Source organism: Peromyscus californicus, unplaced genomic scaffold (genome assembly GCF_007827085.1).
Source record: "Peromyscus californicus insignis strain IS unplaced genomic scaffold, ASM782708v3 Scaffold_9__1_contigs__length_137607984, whole genome shotgun sequence".
In the NCBI taxonomy this organism is placed as follows: Eukaryota; Metazoa; Chordata; class Mammalia; order Rodentia; family Cricetidae; genus Peromyscus; species Peromyscus californicus.
This window is the reverse complement of record NW_026294617.1, coordinates 119,978,080-120,002,991: the sequence shown is the minus strand read 5'-3', so window position 1 is coordinate 120,002,991 and position 24,912 is coordinate 119,978,080. Positions and strand designations below refer to the sequence as shown.

At 41.6% G+C, this 24,912-nt stretch overlaps 1 protein-coding gene, 1 long non-coding RNA gene and 1 other non-coding gene across 6 annotated transcripts in view; 2 read left to right on the top strand and 1 right to left on the bottom strand.

The window, feature by feature from the left end:
* LOC128105478 (uncharacterized) overlaps positions 1–24,912 on the top strand; it is a 39,923-nt gene that overhangs the window by 6,183 nt on the left and 8,828 nt on the right. The gene's annotated exons all lie outside the window — the stretch shown is intronic.
* Positions 8,072–23,330, bottom strand: LOC128105477 (guanylate-binding protein 1-like). Of its 2 annotated transcripts, XM_052730663.1 has the most exons (12): positions 22,837–23,330; positions 21,304–21,447; positions 20,066–20,275; positions 17,280–17,407; positions 16,451–16,560; positions 15,981–16,177; positions 15,155–15,403; positions 13,935–14,215; positions 12,942–13,154; positions 12,101–12,203; positions 11,691–11,884; positions 8,072–10,169 (listed from the first exon to the last, which is right to left on the bottom strand). In XM_052730663.1, the coding sequence occupies exons 3-12, from the start codon at positions 20,253–20,255 to the stop codon at positions 10,059–10,061; spliced, it is 1,776 nt and encodes a 591-aa protein (XP_052586623.1). In that variant the 5' UTR covers positions 20,256–20,275; positions 21,304–21,447; positions 22,837–23,330; the 3' UTR covers positions 8,072–10,058. The 2 variants fall into 2 exon arrangements, with proteins under 2 accessions (XP_052586623.1, XP_052586624.1); XM_052730664.1 differs by having other exon boundaries at positions 21,304–23,330.
* On the top strand, positions 10,447–10,586 carry LOC128106817 (small nucleolar RNA SNORA48). Its single transcript, XR_008216864.1, has one exon. It is a non-coding gene; the product is annotated as a small nucleolar RNA SNORA48 (small nucleolar RNA).

Genomic DNA, 24,912 nt, shown 5'->3' with positions numbered 1-24,912 from the left:
GGCACCCTCTCCACTATTGCTAGGAGTCTTAGCTGGGGTCATCCTTGTGGATTCCTGGGAGTTTCCCTGCCACCAGGTTTCTCCGTAACCCCAAAATGGCTCCCTCTATCAAGACATCTCTTTCATTGCTTTCCCCCTCTGTCCTGCCCCTCAACTCAACCAACTCAATCCCTCATGTTCACCTCCACCCTCTCCCCTTCCCCAATTTACCCAGGAGATCTCATCTATTTCCCCTTCCCAGGGAAATCCATGCGTCCCTCTTAGGGTCATCCTTGTTACTTAGTTTCTCTGGGGCTGGAGATAATAGCCTGGTTATCCTTTGCTTTACATCTAATATCCACTTATGAGTGAGTACATACCATGTTTGTCTTTCTGGGTCTGGGTTACCTCACTCAGGATGACTTTTTCTAGTCCCATCCATTTGTCTTCAATTTACTGACATCATTGTTTTTTAACATCTGAGTAATAAATACTCCATTGTGTAAATGTACCACATTTTCTTTATCCACTCTTCTGTTGAGGGACATCGAGGTTGTTTCCAGGTTATGGCTATTACAAATAATGCTGCTATGCACATAGTTGAGCAAGTGTTCTTGTGGTATGATTGAGCATCCTTTGGGTATATGCCCAAGATTGATATAGCTGGGTCTTGAGGTAGATTGATTCCCAACTTTCTGAGAAACCACCATATGGATTTCCACACTTGATCTTAGCCAAAAGGCTGAGAAGAGATTAGGGATTTCCAAAGTGGGTGCACAAGTTTGCACTCCCACTAACAATGGAGGAGTTGTCCTCTTACTCCACATCCTCTCCAATATAGGCTGTCAACCATGTTTTTGCTCTTAGCCATTTTGACAGGTATCAGATGGTATAGGAGGATATTTTCATATAAAAACATCTTGTATGTTTAGCATACCCCTGTACACTTTACTCTTCATGCTTCCTCATTCCACTTGTCCTCTTTGCTTCCCTAGACAATTTCACTTTGATTTTCATATCATATACGCACATGTAATTTTATATATCTATATACAGTCTAGGAATTATGTGTGGGGCGTTTACCCACCACCCCCACAGTTCCCCAGAGTTTTCTTGAGTGCGAGCAGCAGGAAATATTAGAAGGATTTATTGCAGAGAATATCGCGGAGATAAACAGAAAATAAAGGATAGCCTCGAGAGAGTCTGGAACCTATTCCAACGGGCCCCAACTGTCTCTGCCCCAGGGTTTTTTATAGAGACGCCAAGGGGTGGAGCAAAAGACCTCCTCCCCCAGCACAGCCAAGTGCAGATCATCTCAGACACCTGCACTCAGGCCCATGGCCCTAATCATCCTCTATGCGGACATGCTGGGTAAAGCCACGAGGAACCCGAGAACGGGCTCCCACAGGTCCCCCTTTCTTAATATATAAAAAATAACTATTAATGCCTTACAGCAATCTCCATAGCTGTTACACCTCCCAATATGGGAGTAGAGGATGATAAAGATGGCATTTCTCTTTTGAATTAGGTCCAAGGTGACTACAGCAGTCTTAGCTGCCTCAAGCCCTTTCTAAACCAAAAACTCTTAAGGCAACTACAAACTTAAAGAATCCCTTAGCTTCATCATTACCATTAACAGGTTAACATAAATATTGCTATACATAGTCACAATTTCCTGAATCTTATAACTCAAAGCAAACTCTTAACAGAACCATTTGAATTAGCATATATGGTGCTATATATAGTTAACAATTTTCTCCATCTTACAACTTTAACTCTTAATCATTTGAATTTTCTTGCTAACAGAACATAGGAAAAACTTCAATGTATTCACATCAAACTTAAATATTTTCTTAACTCCACAAAACCAGGGTGCAACAATATCAATAGGGTAAACATAATTTCTGCAAACATAATTCAACCTCATAACTCCTTTTCTTTATAATTTTTTAAACAAAATCTCAAACCTAGTTAGAAGAATCCAAACTCATACAACTCCTACAAACCCATATTGAAAAGCAATCTTCTCAATCTAACCATTAACACTTTGAAAACTTAGCAAAACATCCAAAAGCAGTTTCTTAATAAAACTCTTTATACTTTAAAAGTAGCCTCTTAGTATACCCCATTTGCATTTTTTACTAACAAAACATGACATTAATCCACTCAAACAACTTTTGAAGTTAGACTAAGGAATATTAACTCTCCCCCTTTTCTTTATAATTTAAGCAAAATCTCAAGCCTAGTTAGAAAACCCAAACTTTTCCATTTAAACAGTTCCATTTATAACAAAACCAGTTCTGTAAGTAATTTCATTTTTTTTTTTTTTTTTTTTTTTTTTTTTTGGTTTTTCGAGACAGGGTTTCTCTGTGTAGCTTTGCGCCTTTCCTGGAACTCGCTTTGGAGACCAGGCTGGCCTCGAACTCACAGAGATCCACCTGGCTCTGCCTCCTGAGTGCTGGGATTAAAGGCGTGCGCCACCACCGCCCGGCCAGTAATTTCATTTTTACATAAACAGTTCCACAAAACAATTCATGAATCACCAATTAATAAAGCATATATGCATACACAAAACTGCATCTTGATTCTAGGTAGAAATAATAAATTTCTTCATTTAAACAGTTCCATTTTTAACCCAATTCCAGAAAACAGTTCCTAGGTCATTACTATAAGTAAACTCAAAATTGTCCCATATCAATGAAATCTCTATTGTTCATTTCATTTCTTAAGTCTTAAAATTCAAACGATAAATTCTGGTACTAGCCTTCCAAATATGAGAAATCCATAACCAAATTCTTTTTGTAATTTTATCTCATTTTAAGTTCAAAAAGTTCAAACAAGAAATAAATTCTGGTATTAGGCTTTCACTTCAAAATATGAAGAGACGTTTTTCAACCAAAACTTTTTGCAGTTAACAATTTTTGTTCAAACAAGTGTCTCTGAACTTATTCTTTTTTAGGTACAGTAGTATTCTAAACCGCACCGTTTTTGATGTTAGCTCAGGTTTTTCTGTGTTGCATTGATTTTTCACGGATCTCAGCTGCGGATGCCTTGTGCTGGTTCTGGCGTCCGCCATTCTTAGCTTCTTAGCGGCTTCTGGAACTTTTGAAAACTGCTCAGACTGCCTACTTTGCAGTCTTCTAGGACACTAACTTCTAGATCTCAGGTTTTTTCATCATATACATTAAGCATAGACTCACACTTAACATTTACACTTTTTTACAAACTCACATAATTTTTTGCAAAGCATTTAGACTCACATTCAACATTTACATGTTTTTACAAACTCACATATAACATTATCATCTACTTATTTATACTCCTTAAGGAAACTATAGAACTACTTTAGCAAATATATTTCTTATTACTTATATATTTCTTATATTCATTCCATCTTATTCTTATTTAAACTTACATTTACAACTAGCATCTTCTTACAAGCTTATTACTATATGTCTTAAGATTACATTAGATACTTCTTGCAAGCTTATATTCTTAAAGGAACTCTATAGATCTATTTTACAAACTTATACAGGGCTACCATTAGCATATATTTAACTTAGCAAACACCTAAAGATTTCTTTAACAAGATCTAACAAGACAGAATAATTTCTACAAACTCACATCTTATTTTCATCTTTTTCTATTTCTTACTCTTAATTATTATCACTATCTCTATTAGATTCTCTTAACTAGACAGGAAGTACGTACATCATTTCTAAAGTTTAGAAGTTATAGTCAGCTTTGCTATACAACACTGGAATTTAGTGAGTGTTGTTGTTATAGAATTGTGATAGTTGTTGCTAGGGGACTGTAACATCTTCGGGACGAAGCCACACTCCAAAGTTGCCAGTTCTCTCAGCCGTTCCGGACCGGCAGAGATGCACTGTCAGCGGTAAACGGTTTTTAACTAGAGGCTGTCCCTTCACCCAAATTCATAATAGTTCCCCTAAGTGCTTCAATTCAGACAAACGTTTCTATTACAGCAGTACTTTTGGTTTGTTCTAAGGAAAAATTTCACTTCACACTGAGGGTGAAATTACCGTATTTAGCTGCTGTAAAGCTCTTCGCCAAATACTGCACAGCTATTAGGTGATATAAAGTATTTTTCCAAAGGAGCTAGTAAAGCCAAAAGCGGCACAGCTCTGAACTCCATTTCCGCACTGTTTGCATTAACCAGTGACAAAACCTCAGAAACACTGATCGAGCCACTTTCCTTCTGGTTTCTTTATAGAAACATCATTGGAGCTGACCTTTCTTAGTTCCACGCTCCTTAGGGAAACGTTCCGGTAACCACCGAGCTTCATTCTCCTCTTGTGAAAAAACACAAACATGTCCTCAACCCCATATTAACACAGGATCGGGACCCTTCCATAATCCCGAGCAGGGATCTTTCCATTTCGCATTACTCTCAGCTAAAGGACCAGGAAGATTGGAGTGAGCTCTAATATGGCCCACAAAGCATGGCAGCTTTCTTTTGTGGAATAGCGTCTTCAATTTGTTGAAACATTTTGACTTGGTTGTTGTTAGTTCCAATATTTTCACCAAAACTGTTACTATTCAAAAGAGTTAAGAACATAGATGTTCTTTCATGAAACATATCCTTTATTAGCTTACTCCGAGAAAAAGCATTTTTATGATTTAGTATTTTCACTTCATTAGCTTTAACTCCTGATATTATTAGCAGCTGTAATATTTAGCATTGATTTCTTATAAGGAACTTTCAGGTGAAGCAACTCTTTTGTAAGACAGCTAGATTTTCTGAAGTTTGTTTCCCATCTATAAAGCAGTCATTTCTTTTTGAATGCCTGTTTATTATCCCCTTAATTAGATTTGCAAAGGAATCACTCGTTGCAGGCTGTTTGTTCAAGAGGTAAATAATTTTTAATTTCACATAAGTTTCTTCATATCTTAGACAACGTTCAGTGTATAAACTGCTCTCTCTTGCTTTCTTAAGGATTTTAAAGTGGCTTGTTTGCTCTTAAAGGTAGCTTTTTGTCATCCAACTGCCGTAAAAATTTTACACAGCTATTAGGGTAAGTAAGGCATTTTACCAAAGGAGCCCCAAACCTCGAAGCACCTAGTTCCGTATCCTTTCAATTTTTCATTGGAACTGACACTTAAACTCAGACGATTTTCCTCCTTATTCTTTTAAAAAGCTATATTTTAAGTTTACCATGAACCTATTTTCGAGCTTACAAAAGTTTCAGAACAATGTCGCCATCTTTAGCGGAAAAACTACCTTTCCCAGAATGCATTTCCCTTATATCAGTCCATAATAATCAGTCCCATATCTTTTCCTTATATCATTTCCCATCAGTCATTTCCCATAGTTCTTTTCGGGTCTGAGAGTCAACTGGTTCACTTTTACCAGACTTGCTTACAAATTCTTGCCCGGGAGGTTTGAACAAAGTTTTTTGCTTTTGCAACGGGAGATTTGAACAAGCATTTTACATTTTCAGCTATGGGACATTGGGAGGTTTCTGGTCTCTCCTTCATTTGACACTGGCCTCGGATCAGAACTGCACCTGCCTCATTAGCCGGCATTGAGGCTGGCATTTCTGATAGCAACTTTCCTAGGGCCTTGTGTTTGTTTTTCACTGACTGGCTAAGACATTCACAACAGTTTTTCCATAGCTCCTTCGGAGAGATTTTCTCCCACTAATCTGTCTCATTTTGCTTGTTCCTTCCTTCCCCAGATGCAGAGCTTCAGCTATCTGAGGCTCTGTACCTCTGCTAGCTGCCTTTGGAGGTAGGGGCTTTTTTTTTCTCCCTCCAAATCTGCCTCAAATTCTAGCAGCTTTTTCAGGTCATATATTTTCTGGGGAGGATTATGTCCATTCTGTTTCTTCAGAGTCTTTCTCCCAGACAGATCCCAGTTTGGTCTCAATTTATCCCCTCTACCTCAGAAACAGTTTCCGACACTACAGTGGTGGCTTTCCCTGCTCCTGAAGGTAGGGGCTTTTTGTCCATTTGTTTTCTGGGTCTGTGTGGTTTGCATACAGACTGAAAATCTAACAGGAGGTTTTTGCCATTTCTAAACTCCCATTAGAACAGTTTTTTTTGCCTCATCAGGCCTTCACCTGGCCCAGTCCCCCAGTGGGTTGTGTTTGCTTGTCTGGGTGCTCAAGGACAGAGCTTATGCCAGAGGCAATCACCGCTCAGGGCTACACTCCCTCATCTCAGGGAGTCAGTTGAAACAAAGCTTTTCTCAAAGAGGTGCTTTCTCTGACAGAAAAGAAAGCTTTACTCCTGGATAGTTCTGTTCTGCCCTGGCTTGGGCTCTTTCCCCAGACAGCATTCTGACTCAGCAGCATGACTGCTTTAGACACAGTTCAGCTTTACTGTTTTCCCAGAAAGGTCCTTACTCTGATAGGAAAGCTTTTTCTCAGATTTCTTTTTGCAGCTGTGGACCTATCAACCCGGGACTTGTAGGAAAGTAGACAACTGTGCCGTTCCCACCGGCTTTAGCTTTGTTTGTTCATTGGCAATCTTCCCCTGGGTCCTGCACCTTCCTGCCTCAGCTCTGTGCTCCAGGAAGTTTACAACTGCAGGAACCCTAGTATCCCCGAAATGCACTCCAACTCAGAGACGCTGGCCAGTCACCTCTGGGTTTTTGGTCAGAAGCGAGGATACAATGCTTCAGGGGATCTTTGCATTAGGACGATTAGGAGCACCTTTTCTTTCTGAAAAACTCAAACAAAACCCTTGATGCCTCAACTCGGCTGTAACTGAAAAGCTTGGCATTTTTGCTTTTCTCAGGTAAAGTTTCCTGCCCTATTGGGCTCTCTGTAGCTCTTTATCCACACTCTCCCAAGCATTTCCCTCAGGGTACTCTGACCCACTGTCTTTTACTGGCTTGAAGAGACAGAGCTTAGAAGAGTTTAGGAACTTGTCCCTGCCTCCTGCATTGCAGGGAGGATTTTTAAAGCTTGAAAGAACTTAGGTTTTGCTGTCTTAAGAAGTTTGTTGTTTTCCCTTAGAGCTACTCACAGGTGGTCCCCATACTAATATCTTCAGGTGATTCTAATTTTTGTCCTTCTGAGAGTGAGTTCTGAAAGGCTTTAGTTTTTAAGTTTGAGAGCTCTTGAGAAAGATGAAGGCTTTTTAGAGAGTTTTTTTCCCCCAAATTTTCCAAGAAAAGCTTTTAGTTTAAGAGAAAGATTTTTTTTCCCCAAGAGAGAAAGACCAACTTTTCCCCAAACTTCCCAACTTTAAACTTTTTGGCTTTTTACCCCCCATTATTGCCTCAGGGAGAAGTTACTTTCTCCTGCCCCTTGGACTTAGCATTTCAGCTGTCCCCAGGTCAAAAGCTTCCATCGGAAACTTTTTCTTCCCCATAAGCTCAAAGAAGAGCTTTTTTACTACCCAAAAAGCCCAAAGAAAGATTTTCCCCCCAGTTTGCATTCATAGCCCCCAAAGTTAGAAAATTGTAGAGTTTTTCTGTCTAGTTGCCTTACTTATTTTTTCCTACACAATCTTACACTTCTAAGTTTTTCCTAAACTATATTACTATGCTATCCTTATACTTACTTTTCACAGATAGAAATTGAGAAAGGGATAGAAGATAGAAAATTTTGACAGAAGAGAATTTCGCTGCAGCATCGGACATCCTTCCAGTCCGCTTTCCTTTTCTCTCGTGGATAAAACCCCTGCCTCTCAATAATATATATAAAATATATATTTTTTCCATAACACCGGCATGCCTTATCCACTGGCAGGGCTGAACTCAGCACTTTCGCCAAAAACTCTAATAAAACTATTTTCCTTTATCTTTAGTCCCTATTACTTTGTCTTTAGTCCCTGTTCATTTGTCTTTAGTCACCCCTTTTTTTAGTCCCTGTTCATGGCGCCATTCTGTGGGGCGTTTACCCACCACCCCCACAGTTCCCCAGAGTTTTCTTGAGTGCGAGCAGCAGGAAATATTAGATAGAAGGATTTATTGCAGAGAATATCGCGGAGATAAACAGATAGAAAATAAAGGATAGCCTCGAGAGAGCCTGGGACCTATTCCAACGGGCCGACTCTCTCTGCCCCAGGGTTTTTATAGAGACGCCAAGGGGTGGAGCAAAAGACCCCCTCCCCCAGCACAGCCAAGTGCAGACCATCCCAGACACCTGCACTCAGGCCGGTGGTCCTAATCATCCTCTACGCGGACATGCTGGGTAAAGCCACGAGGAACCCGAGAACGGGCTCCCACAATTATGTACTAAAGAAAACATACATTCGTTTTTCTGAGACTGATTTAGCTTGCTTAATGTGATTATTTCTGGTCGCATTCACTTTCAACAAACAGTATAACTCTATTCTTAATTACTTCCCACCTTATTTTTGAGACAAGGTCTCTCAGAGAATTCAGAGTCCATCTGTTGGCTAGACTGGCCATCTAGTAAGCCCCAGGGATCCTCCTGTCTACCCCTGCCCCGACCTCAGTGCCAGGCTTACAGGTGTGCCCACCATGTCTGGTTTGTTGTGTGGGTGCTGTGATCTGAATTATGCCATGTTTGCACTGTGAGTACTTCATCCACTGAGCCATACCTCCTCAAAAAAAGTTCTAAGTCCCTTTAAAAGATGTTCACCACCTACCTTACACTTTTGGTAGTTGGAATATAGTTTATCTATACTCCATCATACTAAAAGCTGGTCAAAATATGGAAAACAACCTTTATTATGCTTGGGGAAAATCAACAGGATTTCAAGTACAACTGCTAGTAATAGGAAAAAGAGTAGCATAAGTTTATAGTTAAAGATAAATCGTTAAAATTCCTTTGATATCTGTAGCATGAATCCTAAAGGGTCTTATTAATAAAACAAACCTGGAGTTGGGTATTGGGGTGAATGCTGGAAAATCAGAGAAGCAGAACAAGCCACACCCACCTCACCTCACCAATTCCTCAGCTGATCCTGTTTCCTCAGACTGGAAGTCTCTGAGTCCTCATCCAGAATGAATCTCAGCTGAACTGCTGCTAAAAGTTTAAAAGCTTAACCAGGCCTAGTTCCTGGTTTTCACACCTTATATACCTTTCTGCTTTCTGCCATCACTTCCTGGGATTAAAGGCTCACTTCCTGGGATTAAAGGTATGAGTCACTATGCCTGGCAGTTTCCAGTGTGGCTTTAAACTCACAGAGATCCAGATGGATCTCTGCCTCCCAAGTGATAGGATTAAAGGTGTGTGTGCTACCACCGCCTAACTTCTATGTTGAATATTATGGCTGTTCTATTCTCTGACCCCCAGATAAGTTTATTGGGGTGCAAAATATATCAACCACAGATATCTATAGATTACCCATCATCATTTAAAGCCCATTTTTAAAGTTATATATTGTTATTCATGAAGTATACATAACATATACTTATGTATACCTTATACATAAGTACTTAAGGTATACATTATGCTTAGTTGTCATCATGTTTCTATATAATCAGTGTCAACTTTTAGAGTTTGGAAATGTCCTGTTACAGTTTCCATCTACATAAACTGGAACATTTCCTTCTTTAGCCCATGGACTTGTGATCCAGCTCCTTGTCATGCTAATGGCTTCTTCCGTTTTCCTGTGGCTATTATATATATGGACTCTAGATCTCTATGCAGGTGCCTTGATTCATAATGGAGTGTGTTGATAGGGTTGTTCATTACCAATGTCCACAAATCACACCATTGCTGAAAGGTTGAGCAGTTTTGATATAATGGATACTTTACATTGTCTCCAGTAAGGAGTAATGCTGGCTTTCCCTGTCCTTTAGATACATCACATCCCTGGACAACCTGGTTTCTAATTATGTGCCACCATTTAAGAATGTGCTCAGTGTCCATTTGTCTCCTGGAGATCATCTGGAAAAGGGATTTTGTTCTGAGCAGTGTTGTTGATACCTCTCTTGTGGTAGAGATGTCAATGACATCCTTGGCGCACAATCTTATAGGAAGATAAACACAATTTCAATGATCACACTGCATATTTTTGCAGATTTTTAGTTTTCTGATGCAGGACCCAATTATTATCAATTGAAGTGACACTTGTTCCAGATCTACACCCTGTACACCTCTGGTTTGAGTGGCAGGATGGCACTGTTCTTAGAACTATAGCTTATACCATTTGCGCTTTGATTTCCTTTGCTGGAGCTTCATCCTTTCTTCTTCAACTCTTCTGATCTCCTGCTGGAAGCTTTCCCTTAGCAGTCGAGCCTGTTCCTAAAAAGTGACAAGTGGAGACAGAGTTGTTGCACTGAGTAGATTCCTATGTTCTATGCAGTTTTTGTAATAATTTACTTTTATTATTTAATTTCTTAAAATTTTCTTTACCCTTAATTTTATATATCTTAACCTGTTTTTATTCATGTGTAAAATTTAATACGTTAAGAAATGATTTTTTTTTCTTTTTGAATTTTTTATCCTCCTCCCCAAATTATGTTTTTTTTGGGGGGCAGCTGTGATCATGTCTCTTGGGGGGTGCCTTTAGCTAAGAAACAATTCTAGCAATGGGCAAAGAGACACCTTGTTGGTGGTGTTCTTCTATCAGTCACGGGCAGAGTGGATGGCAGTCCTTTGTTCATCCTAGCTTGATGCCCAGCTTGGTGGCCAAAGCTGTTTTGTGCCTAGGGCACATTTAAAAAAAAAAAAACAACCCACAATTCTATTGATGAACCTAAGTTACCAGTATTGATTTTTTTTCCTTATCAGTTGTCTATAACCTCTGTAGATAATCTTAACTATGTGTTTGACTTCAAATTTTAGCATCATAGACCTTAACACATCCACTTACTCATATCTTATATAAACAGGCACCACAAGAATGAATTCTGAAAATCTGACCTAAGGCTCTGTCTGAATCTTAGTCTAAGATATTTAGTCTAGGGTTGGGGTGGGAGTGGGGATGAGTCAGTAACATGCCTGCTGCATAAGCGTGAGGACCTGAGCTGGAATCCCAAGCACCCATGGGAGACCTAGACACAGGACTGTGCTGTAATACCAGGCTGGAGAGGCAGATATAGGCACATCCTTGAAACTAATCGGCCAGCCAGGCTAGCCCCACCAGTGAACTCTAGGTTCAGTGAAAAGACTCTGTCTCAAGAAATGTGGTGGGGAGTGATGGAGGAAGATCTGAAGTAGATCTGTGGCCTTCACATCCATGTGCACCCATGTGCAGCACCACAGATATACACAAGGACTCCCGCAGAAAAAGAGGGAAGAAGAGCGGTGCAGGGAGACGACATTTAGTGTAAACTTCCACAACTTGGCAGCAGGGTGAGATCATGGGTGAGAAAACCAGAGTCCCAGACTGAAGACAGTGAATTTCCTCATCTAACTCCCAACTGAACACAGTCTGGGAGCAGAGTATAGGAAAGAGGAGGGACAGACAGGCTATCACACAGTCGTAGAGTTCCTCTCCTCATAAAAAAAACTCTCAGGAGTAAACTCATACTAAATAAGACAGAAAAACAACCGTTGGGGATTCCACTGTGGGAAGGAGCTGAGATATTTTTACAGTGGTAAACTGTGTTACAGACTGGAATTCCATTCTGGACATCCAAGTCAGGTGGCTCACAACCATTTAAAACTCCAGCTCCAGGGTATCTGACTCCCTCTTCCAGCCGCTACAGATACCGCATACACATGAACACATGCGCGCCCGCCCGCCCGCGCACACACACGCTCACTTTAAAATATTTTTTTTAAGTGAAGAAAACATAGATGGCCATGCAATTACAATACCTGAAGTTGGTGCTCCATGGCCCTCTGTTGCTCCTCCCTCTTCTGGGCCTGTTCCCTCTCCATCTTCTCAGCCAGCTGTTTCATGTGTTCCTGGTGACGCTTCTCCTTGTCCTTCATCAACTGTTCACTCTGCCGTTGCCTTTCCTCTAGTAACTTGGCTGTAGCCTGGGCAGCTTCAGCTTTCGCACGTTGCGCTGGGAAGGAAAGCAAGGAGGAAGGTGTAAGTGCATCACGAGTTCCTCTCCTCTTCCTCACAGGCTTCATTGTGCTACCATGTCTGATTCCAGCCAGGAAGACACAGTTTTTTTTTTTTTTTTTTTTTTTAGCTCTGATTTAGGGTCCCAGGTTTACAAGTAATTTAAACTTTCCACAGCTTTTGTGGGCACATGTCCCCTTAATTTGTGCCTCACCTTCCATCTCCTTTTCCTTTTGTGTCAAAACCTGGTCTGTGTGTAGAATTGCATTAGTCACCTCCTCCTTGGACTGCAAAAATTGCTTCAGAGCTTCTTCAGCCTTTGAGTCCAGAAAACATGAAGTTAACAGCAGGAATGACTGAATGCCACAGGATTGTCTCTCTTACCCCCTTTCCTCTAGTGACACCTCTTGGTGCTTAGAGTCCTAGTCACAGAAACAGACACACAGTCTAGGCTGGACCCTACTCAACAGTATCTTTAATTGGAGGCCTATGTTAGAAAACACAGGCTGTTTTTTTAGACTAGGGCTCTAACACTGGAGTTAATGGTGCTGTGGTGATACACGGGGAGAGTTTGATAATGACATAAGCCCGGGTGGAGAACAAAAGGAGCAAAGGAAATGAAAAAGGTAGAAAAGAATGGGGCTGGAGAAGAGTGATGGACAGATGGACAGAGGACAATCTTACTGCACCCAGTTATCTTTTAAAGCCAGTTTGAAGCCCAAGACTGATGAATTATAAGTTTCATTTAAGGGGCCATCATTGGATCCTTTGCAACACAAAGAGTCAAGCTGAAACACAGGGCGACAGTCATACTGGTGGTTAATGTGATTGTTCAATGTGAACTCAGTTGTTAGGTGAATGCACTGTCTCTGATGAGTAAGCAGGATGTATCCAGTATGGTATGATACTGTATATGATAACCTTCATGTATGTGATGTTTAAGGAGTGTATGCATGGTGTGTAAACCTATGACACTCTTGCAATGATGCTTGTGGTCACTCTGCTGTCTAAAGGAGGTCAGCAGCTTCCCAGAACACACACATAACCTTGGTTACCTGAACCCCTTTCCTGGGTTCCTCAGAGTACTTTTTCTTCAGCTCTTCTATCTTCTGGATATAAAGGCAGTATCCCCCTGGTTTAGAATAAATCCCCTGCTTCACGTCTTTTTCTAGTGGACTGAAAATACCCTGAAGCAGAGCTGAGCAGTGATCTGAGGATGCCTGTTCATTCTTCTTAAGGAATTCCTCTTGCTTTGTTTCTAGCTTGGTCTTTAATGTGAAAATGAAAAGAAAAATGTTAAGAAGCAAAATAAGCCTGAGTTTAGAATTTCTGGGAACATTTCTCAAAACCAAACAAACACAAAAGCAAAGTAAACAAAGGAAAACTTATAATCATTCACTATAACTACATCTGTTCTTCTGATGCCACATTTTTCCTCATGTCATCCTTGCTCCTTGGAAGTGAAGTTCAGAGCAGAGCAATCTGCTTTTTTTTTTTTTGGTTTTTCGAGACAGGGTTTCTCTGTGTAGCTTTGCGCCTTTCTTGGAACTCTCTTTGTAGACCAGGCTGGCCTCGAACTCACAGAGATCCACCTGCCTCTGCCTCCCGAGTGCTGGGATTAAAGGCGTGTGCCACCACCACCCAGCAAGCAATCTGCTTTTATAGACTGGGCCAGAGATGACACATGGAATACACATGGCTCAACATTAATTTGCCTCTGATAGCTAAAGCTGTAGTTTTCTAATCTATTGGCTTGAATATTGGATCAGTATATGGACAGTGGGCATGCCACTTGATCAGAAACACTAATTTATTCTCCTTCTTAATTCAGTGAAGGTGAATATTACAAGTTTATTTATGAAAAGAGAAATGTTTTAAAGCCTTGAGTCTATGAGAATCCATTTTTTATTATTTATTGTAATTATTAATAGGTAGCTGTTACTGCTACAAAATGTATTAACAATTGCTCCCCCAAACACCCATTTCATTTCCCCATAGCACTTTGCCTTCCAAAATCTATATCCAGGTAAATTTGAGAGAAATATTACCCTTAATTCCATTTGGAACACTTGATCAATATCTTTGAAGGAATTTTCCGTGAAAATCTTAGTGGCTTCTTTCTCACTGGCCCCGTGCAGATCCAGCAGCTCCTGGAGGGTCTCTGTGGGCAGCTGCAACTTCTGGCTCATCTGCTGGTCATAGTGAGCAATGGCCTTTTGCACTGCAGCTGCATTCTCTGTCTGGGACAAAGCCAGGACAGCATTCTCCACGCAGGGCAGACCCCCGCTGCTGATGGTGTTCACATAGGTTATCACCAAACTCTTTAGTCCTATAAACAGGTGACAATATTTGCTATAGATGGATGATGACAATACTATTCTGTGTAATTCTGGATATGTCAGTCATCGATGTCTTAAGGCATCAGTGTCCTTAGCATCATTTAGAACAATGACAGACAGGAGCATCTCAGTGTCTACCTCAGACTGATGGGATTAGACCTTCCTCTGTGCAAAGTTCCTCTCATGAAGTGTGGGAGACCCCAAAGGCTAAGGATGCTGGATGGAGATTACATGCACCTGTGTCTATGGAATGCCAGTACCATGACAACACGCTCCATACCTCTTTCATGTTTGTCTGTGTCACCAGCCCTGGGAGCCTTTGATTCCAATTCAGGAACAAAATGTGCTCTCCCAGTCAGAAATTCTCCATCAGGTTAAATAGAAAATATAGCATTGCCCAAGAGAACTTTCTGTATGTGCTAATATGACAACAAATAGCTCCATGTAGATTTTATTGTATTTTCATGTACATTTTTTTAAAAAAGACTTATTTATTTATTACATATACAGTATTCTACCTGCATGTATGCCTACACACCAGAAGAGGGCACCAGATCTCATTAGGTGGTTGTGAGTCACCATGTGGTTCCTGGGAATTGAACTCAGGACCTCTGGAAGAGCAGTCAGGGCTCTTAACCTCTGAGCCATCTCTCTAGCCTGTATTTTCATTTAACTTTTAAGAGCCATACTTGCTTAGTGGCTATCCTTGGTGAACGCAGGTCCAATTTGCTGGGTAATTTAAAAAGGAGTTTTTTCTTTTACCCCCATTTCTCTTTTCCCAACAAGAAAACGTGATAGACAAAGTCTATTATAAATGCTGGTACCATCTACAGCTTAGCCCTACAGTGGTGACAGGTCTACAAGCAGGTCATTGCTATCTCATGATGCTGTGGCCTAAACAGTGAGCAGAAGGACTGGAAGGGACTCACGTGGTCCATTGACCTTGATGCCTCCTGAAAGCGTTTTAACCTTGGAACAGCTGAACACATAGGAACAGAACTCTGCCACTTGTTCCACGAAGTCTGAGTCCAGGTCTTGCTCCTGCAGCGATTCCAGCTGGCCAAGCTTCTTCCCGTGTGCTGGCCGCTCAAAGACAAAGCATTTCTTCTTTGGGAAGAACTTCTGGATACAGAGCCGAGGGAGATTAAGCTTTTGTTCTTTTTCTTTTTTACCAGTATCTACAAGGAGTGAAAAGCAGGATTTTTAGACAGAATTTGAAAGGTGAATATATATATATGTATATGTACATATATATATATATATATATATATTTATATTAATTTGGTCATGTGAGCTTATAATACTGGCATCCTGGAAGCTGAGGCAGGAGGATTATAAGTTCAGGCCAGTCAGGGTTACATAGTGAGACCCTGAAAACACAAAACAAGGAAAACAGAAAGGGGGTGGTGGTATCTGCTTTAAGGATTTTCAATCTAGGGAAAGGCTGAATGCTCTGCTAGATTCAACCCACTTAGTATATATAGCTGGACTCTGTGTGTAGATAATATGTAATCCTAGAATACGACATCATTTGATTTCTAAAGATGCCTGGCAGCACATCCGTTACATGGAGGCTACACTATTCCAACAGTTGAGCTAGGATATTGGTAATATCCTTAATACACATTTTTTTTTCAAATATATACTCACGGTGCACCTTATTCTGTATTCTGGCATAAAAACAAGTTTGAGGCAGAGAAGACAAATTGAGGGTAAAGGAGAAAGTGAAAGACAAATAAATTGTAGGTCGCTTACTATGTATAAGCTTCAGGGAATTCTCTAGGTATTCATCCGCAGAGATGGGTTCCCCATTTACTTTCAGCTCGAGAGAGAAGTCCCTCAGAGTCCACACGAAGTCCGGGAAGAAGTTCACAAATTCATCTGAGTCCTCCACCTCATCCTGGTCAGGTGAAGATCTTGTTCTGATTCTGTCTGTCAGCTCTGTCACATAGCTGAACAGCTAATTAAGGAAAGCCATGAAACAACCATAGCACCAACCAAAGTCCCAGGGTCCACATCCTGTATGAGTTCTACATATTGAGCCCTAGCCTCAAACCTTCATTTGCTTTGTTCTTAACCTCAGTGTGAATACTGTAGCTACATAGATGTGGGTTATTTTCTTGTTTTGTTTTATGCTTCATTAACCAAGAGCCAGAGTCATGGAGCTGGTTCATGAGGGTAGTTCACCCCACTCTCACTGGTGTACTGAACCTCAGAAAGGATACTGCAGCTGGTCCATGGCCTGCTGGTTGATGGCTCCCATACTGTTGTACACGAAGGTGCTGCTCAGAAGTACAGCCAGGGCAAAGATCCAGCAGTCATTCTGGTTGTCGCCCTGGAAGTGAGAATACACATGGGTCAGGAGTGTGTTCTGTTCTTATGTTACTTTTCAGCAGTGGTAAAACATACTCAATTAGAGGGGATTTTAGCCTTTAAAAAAAAATGAAACCTTTTATGACCTATGCAAGGTACAAAACAAAACAGAAGACTGTACTGAACCTACAGGTGCTGTCCACAGCACTTGCAGGGTGAACGTTCTCTTGGTTTGTGGTTTTATTTGTGATGTTTCTCACTGGTGCTTCTTAGCCTGTTGTTAGTGTTTCAACACTGTGGAAACTGCTGTTCTGTGACCCAGTCTTGTAACTAGTTCCTTTCTCTTGGTTGACTAAACATAGCATGTGTTATATAATACATATGAAAAGGATGCTATGATAAAGTTCAAACTCTTATTTAAAAATGACAGTTCCAGTGAGAAGGCTTGGTGGGTAAAAATGTCTTGCTGCCCAGTCTTAGAGCCTGAGTTCAATCCCTAGAAGCCACGTGGTGGAAAAGAGAACTGACCACACACGTTGTCCTCTGACTCCACATGTGCACTGAAGCACAGGCATGGCACATGCAACACACGCACAGGCACACACTCACACACACACACTAAATAAGTAAGTAAATAAATAAATACCTACATACATAAAGGTTTTTTAAAGCAGCATAGAGAACAGTGTAGACCATTCAGAAAGGAGTGGCTGAATTGCACACTGAGCCCTCAATCCTTACCTTCTCCACATCTCCCAGGCCCTCTGTGTCAAGCAGAACTAGGATGTGGTCTGACTTCTGGGGATGAGGGACACACCACATCCAGAGCCCCTTGGTGTGAGACTGCACTGTGGAGCCCAGAGAGAAGCCTGAAAAGCAGAGAGGAAAGGAGAGATTAGATGTGTAGAAACAGGTGCTTCAAGAAAGTGATAATAAAATTAGCATAATCAAACACAACCAGGGAAGATGCCTCAGTGGTTAAGTGTGCTTGCTGTTCTTGCATAGGACCAGAACTCTGTTCCCAGAATCTACATAACAGCTTACAATTGTCTATAAATACAGTTTCTGGAAACCTTATGTTCCTTTCTAATACTTGTGAATACTAGGCATGCAGGGTTGTACTCACACAAAATACTTGTACATGTGAATATAAAATAAATAAATCTCTTTTGAAAAATCAGCACAATGTAGTCTGGAGAATGAACTGAAACCAAAGCTGGTGCTGATCTCACAGTCAGAGTCATAACAGAAACTCAGTTTTCAGAGATGCAGAATGCAGTGGTCTTCCGGGCTTGCATCAAGGTTCCACAGAAAATGTGCAGCAGGGTCAGTCCCTCATGTGCAGCTCCTGAGCTTGCTGTGTGAGGCTGTGGGGTAAAGCTGCAGTAACAGTGGAGACCCAGGAAGTTAGAGATGCCAGGACTGGGATGTTCACTGAGGAAAGTTGGAGTCAATGAGTGGACCTAACCCTAGGGGGAGCCCTTGTGTCCTGTAAACCGCAGGAACCAGGAGGCAGGGTCTGCAAGCTGCTGTGCTCTAGAGAGGGCCACCACAAGCCCTATATGCTGCACATGGAGCTATAAGGTTAGGTTTGTCCTTCTGGGTTCAGTCTTGCTGTGGTGTGTTCTGTCCTTCCTGTCCCCCTGAACACTGCAAATGGGGATGTTTATTCTGTGACACTGTAAATTACAGGTTTTCTTGAGTCTCAGATGTCATGGTGGACTTTTACACACTGTTAGAACTATAAGACTATGGGGACTTTTGAAGTTGGTCCAATTGCATTTTGGTCTCAGGAGCAGAATGTTATGGTTTGAATGTTAATATTCATCACAGGCCCATGTATTTGAACACTTCGTCCCCAGTTAGTGGCACTGTGTTGGGACTTGTGGAAGCATTAGGATTTAGGACCTGTGTAGCAGGAATCTTAGAAGGTCTTATTAATAAAATCAAACCTGAGGCCAGTTATTGGGGTGAATGCTGGAAGATCAGAGAAGCAGAACAAGCCACAGCTACCTCACCTTGCCAGTTCCTCAGCTGATCCTGTTTCCTCAGACTGGATGCCTCTGAGTCCTCATCCAGAATGAATCTCAGCTGAACTGTTGCTCAAAAGCCTAAAAGTTTAACCAGCCAAATGCTTAACCAGCCAAATGCTGCTAGTTTCTGATCTTCACACCTTATATACCTTTCTGCTTTCTGCCATCACTCCCTGGGATTAAAGGCTCACTTCTTGGGATTAAAGGTGTGTGTCACCATGTCTGGCTGTTTCCAATGTAGCCTTGAACTCACAGAGGTCCAGAGGGATTTCTGCCTGTGGAATGCTAGGATTAATGGTGTGAGTGCCACCATTTTCTAGCTTCTGTATCTAGTGGCTGTTCTGTTCTTTGACCCCAGGTAAGTTTATTAGGGTGCACAATATTTTGGGGAACACAATACCACCACAGACCTGGCTGGCAGAGGGCAGGCCTTTTAAGGTTATTGCTGTCCTTGTTTGTGGCCCTCTGCTCTCTGGCCAGCCATGGTATGAACAAGCTGCAGGCTCCTTCCACTACACATATAGCCATAAAGTCCTGTCTCCCCTGCCATAGTGGGCTGATATCCCCTGAACTGTGAGCAAAGTACATCCTCCTTCCTTACATTGCTGCTGTCAGTCATTTGATCAATGATGAGACTAATAAAACCTAGAAAACCTGAAAGCCTGGACTCAGACAGGTGTCTCTATAGTCATCTTCATGTCATCATCATTCAAAGTACTCAACTGTCTTGTCTACGGGTGAATGGATGAGGCAATGTTAGACATATTTTATCACTGAATCTCAAAAAGGAAGAAAACTTTGACACACATTCTCACAGTGACAAGCCTTGAAGGTGTATGAGTCTCCGTATTCACGTGGTATTCCTAGGACACCCAAATTCATAGATACAGCCTATAGAATAGTGGTATAGGATGGGCAATGAACTAGTTCTCGAGATGGATGGTGGAGATAGATGCACGAATTTGCTTAATGCCACAGAACCAGGTTCTTAAAAAATTATGAAGATAAATCTAATATAATTTACAATAATAAAGTCAATACATATAATATAGATAGCCGCTTTAACCTTAAACATCAGTAGAAACTTTATTACATGACTGTTTTAGCAATACTTTAAAGTTTATTAACACATAAATTAAATTACCTTTATTACTGTCTTTCTCCATCTAGGAAATGAACCATTTGTGTTTTTGGAAGGGAAACTAGGGGTTAGATGTGGGGATACAGTCCTGCAATCAGCTCTCAGGAGGCCAAGGCAAGAGGATCATGAGTTGAGGGTCAGCCTGGACTACACGCTGAGCTAAAGGCCTGCTTGGGCTATATAGCATGACTGGTCTCAAAAACGAAAGCAAACGGACAAAGCAACAATGTCAATAAAAAGGATCTCAACAGCCAACTGTGACTGGAAGATTAAATTCTTCACACTCTCATGCAGGAAGCAGACAGTGTGAGTGGACACAGGGGACCCAGCTCAGCTTTGTTGGTGGCACTCACCTGTCTTCTTCCCAGCCAGCTTGTTCATCAAGTAGGATTTGCCTGTGCGGTAAAGGCCCACGATGGCCACCACCACCACAGGCTGCTCGATGGCTGACAGGATCCCCAGGGCCTCCTGGTTGGCTGTCAGTTGCCCTTCCACGTTCTCGATGAGGCACACAGGGCCTGGCATGTGGACCTCTGAGGCCATTGTGCAGGCTTGTCCCCTGTCTATAGAGGGAGGGATGAGATTAACTAGAATCTTATTTGTTCACTCAGAAGTAGAGTTATGAAACTCTCAAAAAACACAACATGCATCAGAGACATAGGTTAAGAAGAACCTGTATGGTTTTAGAATCTTATATTATTGAGGAATTTCATTTATAATGTGACACTGACGGCAATCTACTGCTCACAACACAAATATTCTGTTCAATTTTGCACTGAAAATTTTCTTTCTTAAAGATTTTGTACTAGACATCAAATGGACAATGAAATCAGATTTAGAGAAATTATTTTATATTGCAGCTTATCTAATCAATCAAATATCCATTTACTCATTAGTTTACCATATGATGAATAATGAATTTATAATGAATAAAGACCATGGAGTTAATGCTTCATTGTTTGATGCATGCCCTTACACAAATTCTAGATATTATAAAGTATATTCATTCTATATTTCCGAGTAGTTATACCCATGTTGTGGCCCGAATTTCTAGAGATTATAAAATGTATTCACTCTATCTATCCTTGTAGTTATTCTCATGTTGTGGCCACGAGTCTCTATCCACAGAATTAATCACATTGCCATTCATGAAAGAGAACCAACGTAATGTGTTTTTTGCAAGATTTATGGAAATATGTGACAGTGACTCTTCCAAAGAAATAGTTGTACAAGAGCAGTGCCTTGAAATTTAAACTTCATTAGCTATGAATGAGCAATGAATAAAAACTGGGTTTAGTCTCACAGCAAATGAGAACTTGCAAAATAAACCCAACTATGCAAATACTGGATATTGCAGAAAGCAACTGTGATGTAAATATCAAGAAACTGGAGAGTTTGTCAAGACCACAAGAAAGAAAGTGGTTCAAAGAAATCACTTCCTGCCATTCTCCTTTAGGTTTTCTGTTTAGTTTTCATTTGGTAGAGAAAGGAGAAATACAAGAGGAGGAAGAAAAACACTGGAAACAGAGGCTAAGAGCTGACCATACAGAACAAGACTATTAAACAGGAATGGGATGAGTGAGAATGGTACCTGGACTGGGGTTCTGGTCTCCAGAAGACAGGAACAATTGCCTGAGGGCCTGGAGTTGGGGACAGTGTAAACAAGCTTTGTCCTCAGCCTTTTGTGCCCAGAATTCTTCTAAGAAAGCCGTTCACTACAAAATAGGTGCTGATCCTGTAGGAGAGGGTTAAGAAGTAAGTGGATATGAAGAATGAACCCATCTTCTGACTGAAGGAGGAAATTCACTTGGCAGTCAAGATTAGATGTGTGATGGATACACCCATCTTTCATCTTTCACTAGGAGATTCAGCTGTGAACTGAGGTTCCCAAAAAACAGCCACAACTCTATAAAAGAACCCACAAGGCTGACTGATTAAGAATTTGTGTGATTGTGGAGAGTTGGGATGTTGTTAAGTCTGGAGCCAAATTTTCCTAGGCAATCTTTAGCTGACTCCATGGCCGTTTCTTGCATCAGAAGGCTTGTAGCAAACTCCTCTTTTGGCACATTCTGCCTGCCCCACGTTGCCACCAATGCATTTTAAAAGTACATTGATTTATCACTTTCTTTATTCTGTTGCTACAAAACTTCAAGAAACTTGCCAAGTTGGAACATGGTATGTGTGGTAGGCAGAGCTTGTGTTTCTGGGCCATCGATCACTCATGTTCAGCTCTAGAACAGATCATATCTCTTATTCCCTTTGTGTTCCTACATCAACACTGTGTTTCCTCTATTTGTCCTTCACCATAGCAGTGGCTGTTCACCCTGCATCTCATTCTGTTCCCCTCATGAAAATCAGCCACAGGCAGCCCTTTCTGTGCCAGCTCTGCTCCATCACTGATCATAGCCATTTGTAGCTTGAGTTTTCCTGCCTGGCCCACAGTCAGGACAAATCTCTCTCACCTGCCAGCCCCACAGCCGCTCAGACCCGACCAAGTAAACACAGAGACTTGTATTGGTTACAAACTGTATGGCCGTGGCAGGCTTCTTGCTAATTGTTCTTATAGCTTAAATTAATCCATTTCTATTAATCTATACCTTGCCACATGGCTCGTGGCTTACTGGCATCTTTACATGCTGTTTGTCTTCATGGCGGCTGGCAGTGTCTCTCTGACTCAGCCTTCCACTTCCCAGCTTTATTCTCCTCCTTGTCCCGCCTACACTTCCTGCCTAGCCAATGGCCAATCAGTGTTTTATTTATTGACTAATCAGCAACACATTTGCCATACAGAACATCCCACAGCAGCCATTTAACTGTGTCCCTGTTAGCAGAGATAAGGTGAACACCGAGAAAGACAATCCCAATGCCTATCCTGCCCTGTTTCAGCCACATGGCTCCTGGTCCCTAACTCATAATGAGTACAGTGGTGTCCCTTAGAGCCTGGCTGCCCTGATAATATCACCTAGGGTTCATTTGCCATGCCAGGAGCAGCCTTTTCTAGTCATAGTAGTTCTTACAAAATGAATTAACCCTCAAAAATGCCATCTCATTCCTGCCCAGGTTATGGCCACATGTTCCGGATGAGAACTCCTCAGACCTCGAAAGAGCAAGGGTCCCTTCTTACCTGCCTTTGCTGCTCAGTTGGTGGAAGGGCTCTGCTTCTTGTCTATCATGTCCTCCTGCAATCTGGAGAGGCTTTCTGAATTTCCCCAAGTGAACAAAAGCTGAAGAGCACTGTAACTTTTGTAGTAGGGTGAAGCACTGAGAAACTGAAACCATTTGGCCACGGAAGTGAATCAACCATGGTGGAAAATCCCAGTGAGCTGTGTTGGGGGAAGAGTTTGACCTGACTTCCCCACCAGAACTTTCAGTATTTGGTTCCAAGAGATCTTGAACCCCTTTGTTATTTAAAATCATACCACAAGAGGGAGCCCAAGCCTGACACTGTCTGGGTGGCCAGGAACCAGAGCAGAAGCTGTATAGCCAGAGATGCTGGATAGAACCAAACACAGCCAAAAAAAAAAAAAAGTGTGTGTGTGTGTGTGTGTGTGTGCAAACAAACAAACAAAAAACCCAAACCCATTTCCTTGATATGGAATGATTTTGGTTTGTGGGATGCTTGGAAAAGTATAGATGAAGAGGAAGGATATATATATATATATATATATATATATATATATATATATATATATATATATATAACCTTTGTAGTTTAATTTCTGAAAATCACAAACTAACAATGGGATTGCATATTCTTTTAGAGGTGCAGTAAGTGAGGGGACAGTGTGACTTCCAACTTCCTGACACCCAGCAGCTGGTTCTTAGGCTCAGTACAGTCAGGTGGTAGGGTCCTTTTTCATACAGATGTCCCAGGCTCAATGCTGATGTCTGTTTATGGATCACATATCTTAATGTCATAACACACATTGCCCCGTGAGTTCCTAGAAATAAAGGCAGAGGGAGACTCTCAGGCATCACATTATAATATCTAAGGAATCTTCATGGAAGCACTCCTGACTCCTAAGCTGTGTCGTGAACCCCTCACTATGCTGCCTGTCTGTTTACTGAGTGAATGAATAGCTATGAAAACCTCACTGACAGATTAATTTCTAATAGCTCCTTACATTCCATGCTGAGGTCAGCCCTTTCTGACTACAACCGTGAGCAGATAGGGTGCCGTCTTGGATGTGGTGGAAGTGTGACTTTCAAGCTGGCCTCAGTGTGGTGATATTGGGAAGTGGAGAGCTTCAAGAGGTGTGGCTATGGGGTGGGGGGTGACAAAGTGTGAAAGACAGATGAAAACTTTCCTTGGGGCTGTGGTTTGTGGGCTCTTGTGGGAAGTCTCCCTCTCTCACCATGTGACATCTCTGTCAATTTGGGTCTTCTTGGCAAGATGGCATGTGCCATGTTGTAATGTAGCTACCATACTTTCAACAGACAGTGAACTACCACTGTTGGATTTTTAGCTTCCAGTGCTGGCAGCCAAATGAATCTCCTTTCTGTATAAAATATCCAGCCTCAGATATTTTTAATTTTTTCATTAACAATACCAAACTTACAGAGGGTATGCGTAGTCTTGCCTCAGTCCCTGAAGCTAGTCCCAATGGTAGTGTGAAAGTGTGTAGTAGGACAGGCCCATAGAGTCGAGGAAATTAGCTCAGACCAGTTTCCAAGGCATGCGCATAATATACTTCTTTATGAGCCAACCTAGAGTCTGCCTGAAGGCCTAGCAACAGACATTATCAGAGTTCCTGGTCACTGTCAGAGTTTCTGACATGTGGAGTCTGCCAGAGGGCCTAGAGAGTTCCTGATTGTGCCCAGCCAATGAGGGATGACCATATAGACTGGGTGCTCAGAGGAGGGTATATAAGGCCTTCCCCATTATTGAATAAGGGAGTTCATTATTTGCCTTCAACTGACTCCTGGTGTCTGTGCCGTTGATGCTACGCCTTCTTACCCCCTCCCCTGAGGGAGTCATTGTAAAAGTGTTCAAGTATTTGTCTCTGTGCTCTTCCTTCCTTTCCTAATTGCTTCTCAAAGTAGAGTGAACACACTAAAGCCCCTTAACAGTGCTGAGGTCCCTGCTGAACTAACCACCAGCTTAACTTTTCTGTGAACACAGTCCTCTCTGGCCCTGTGAACTGAACACCACACAGTGTCTCCTTCCTACCTAGGGTCCTCATTAATGTCTGTCCTTCCT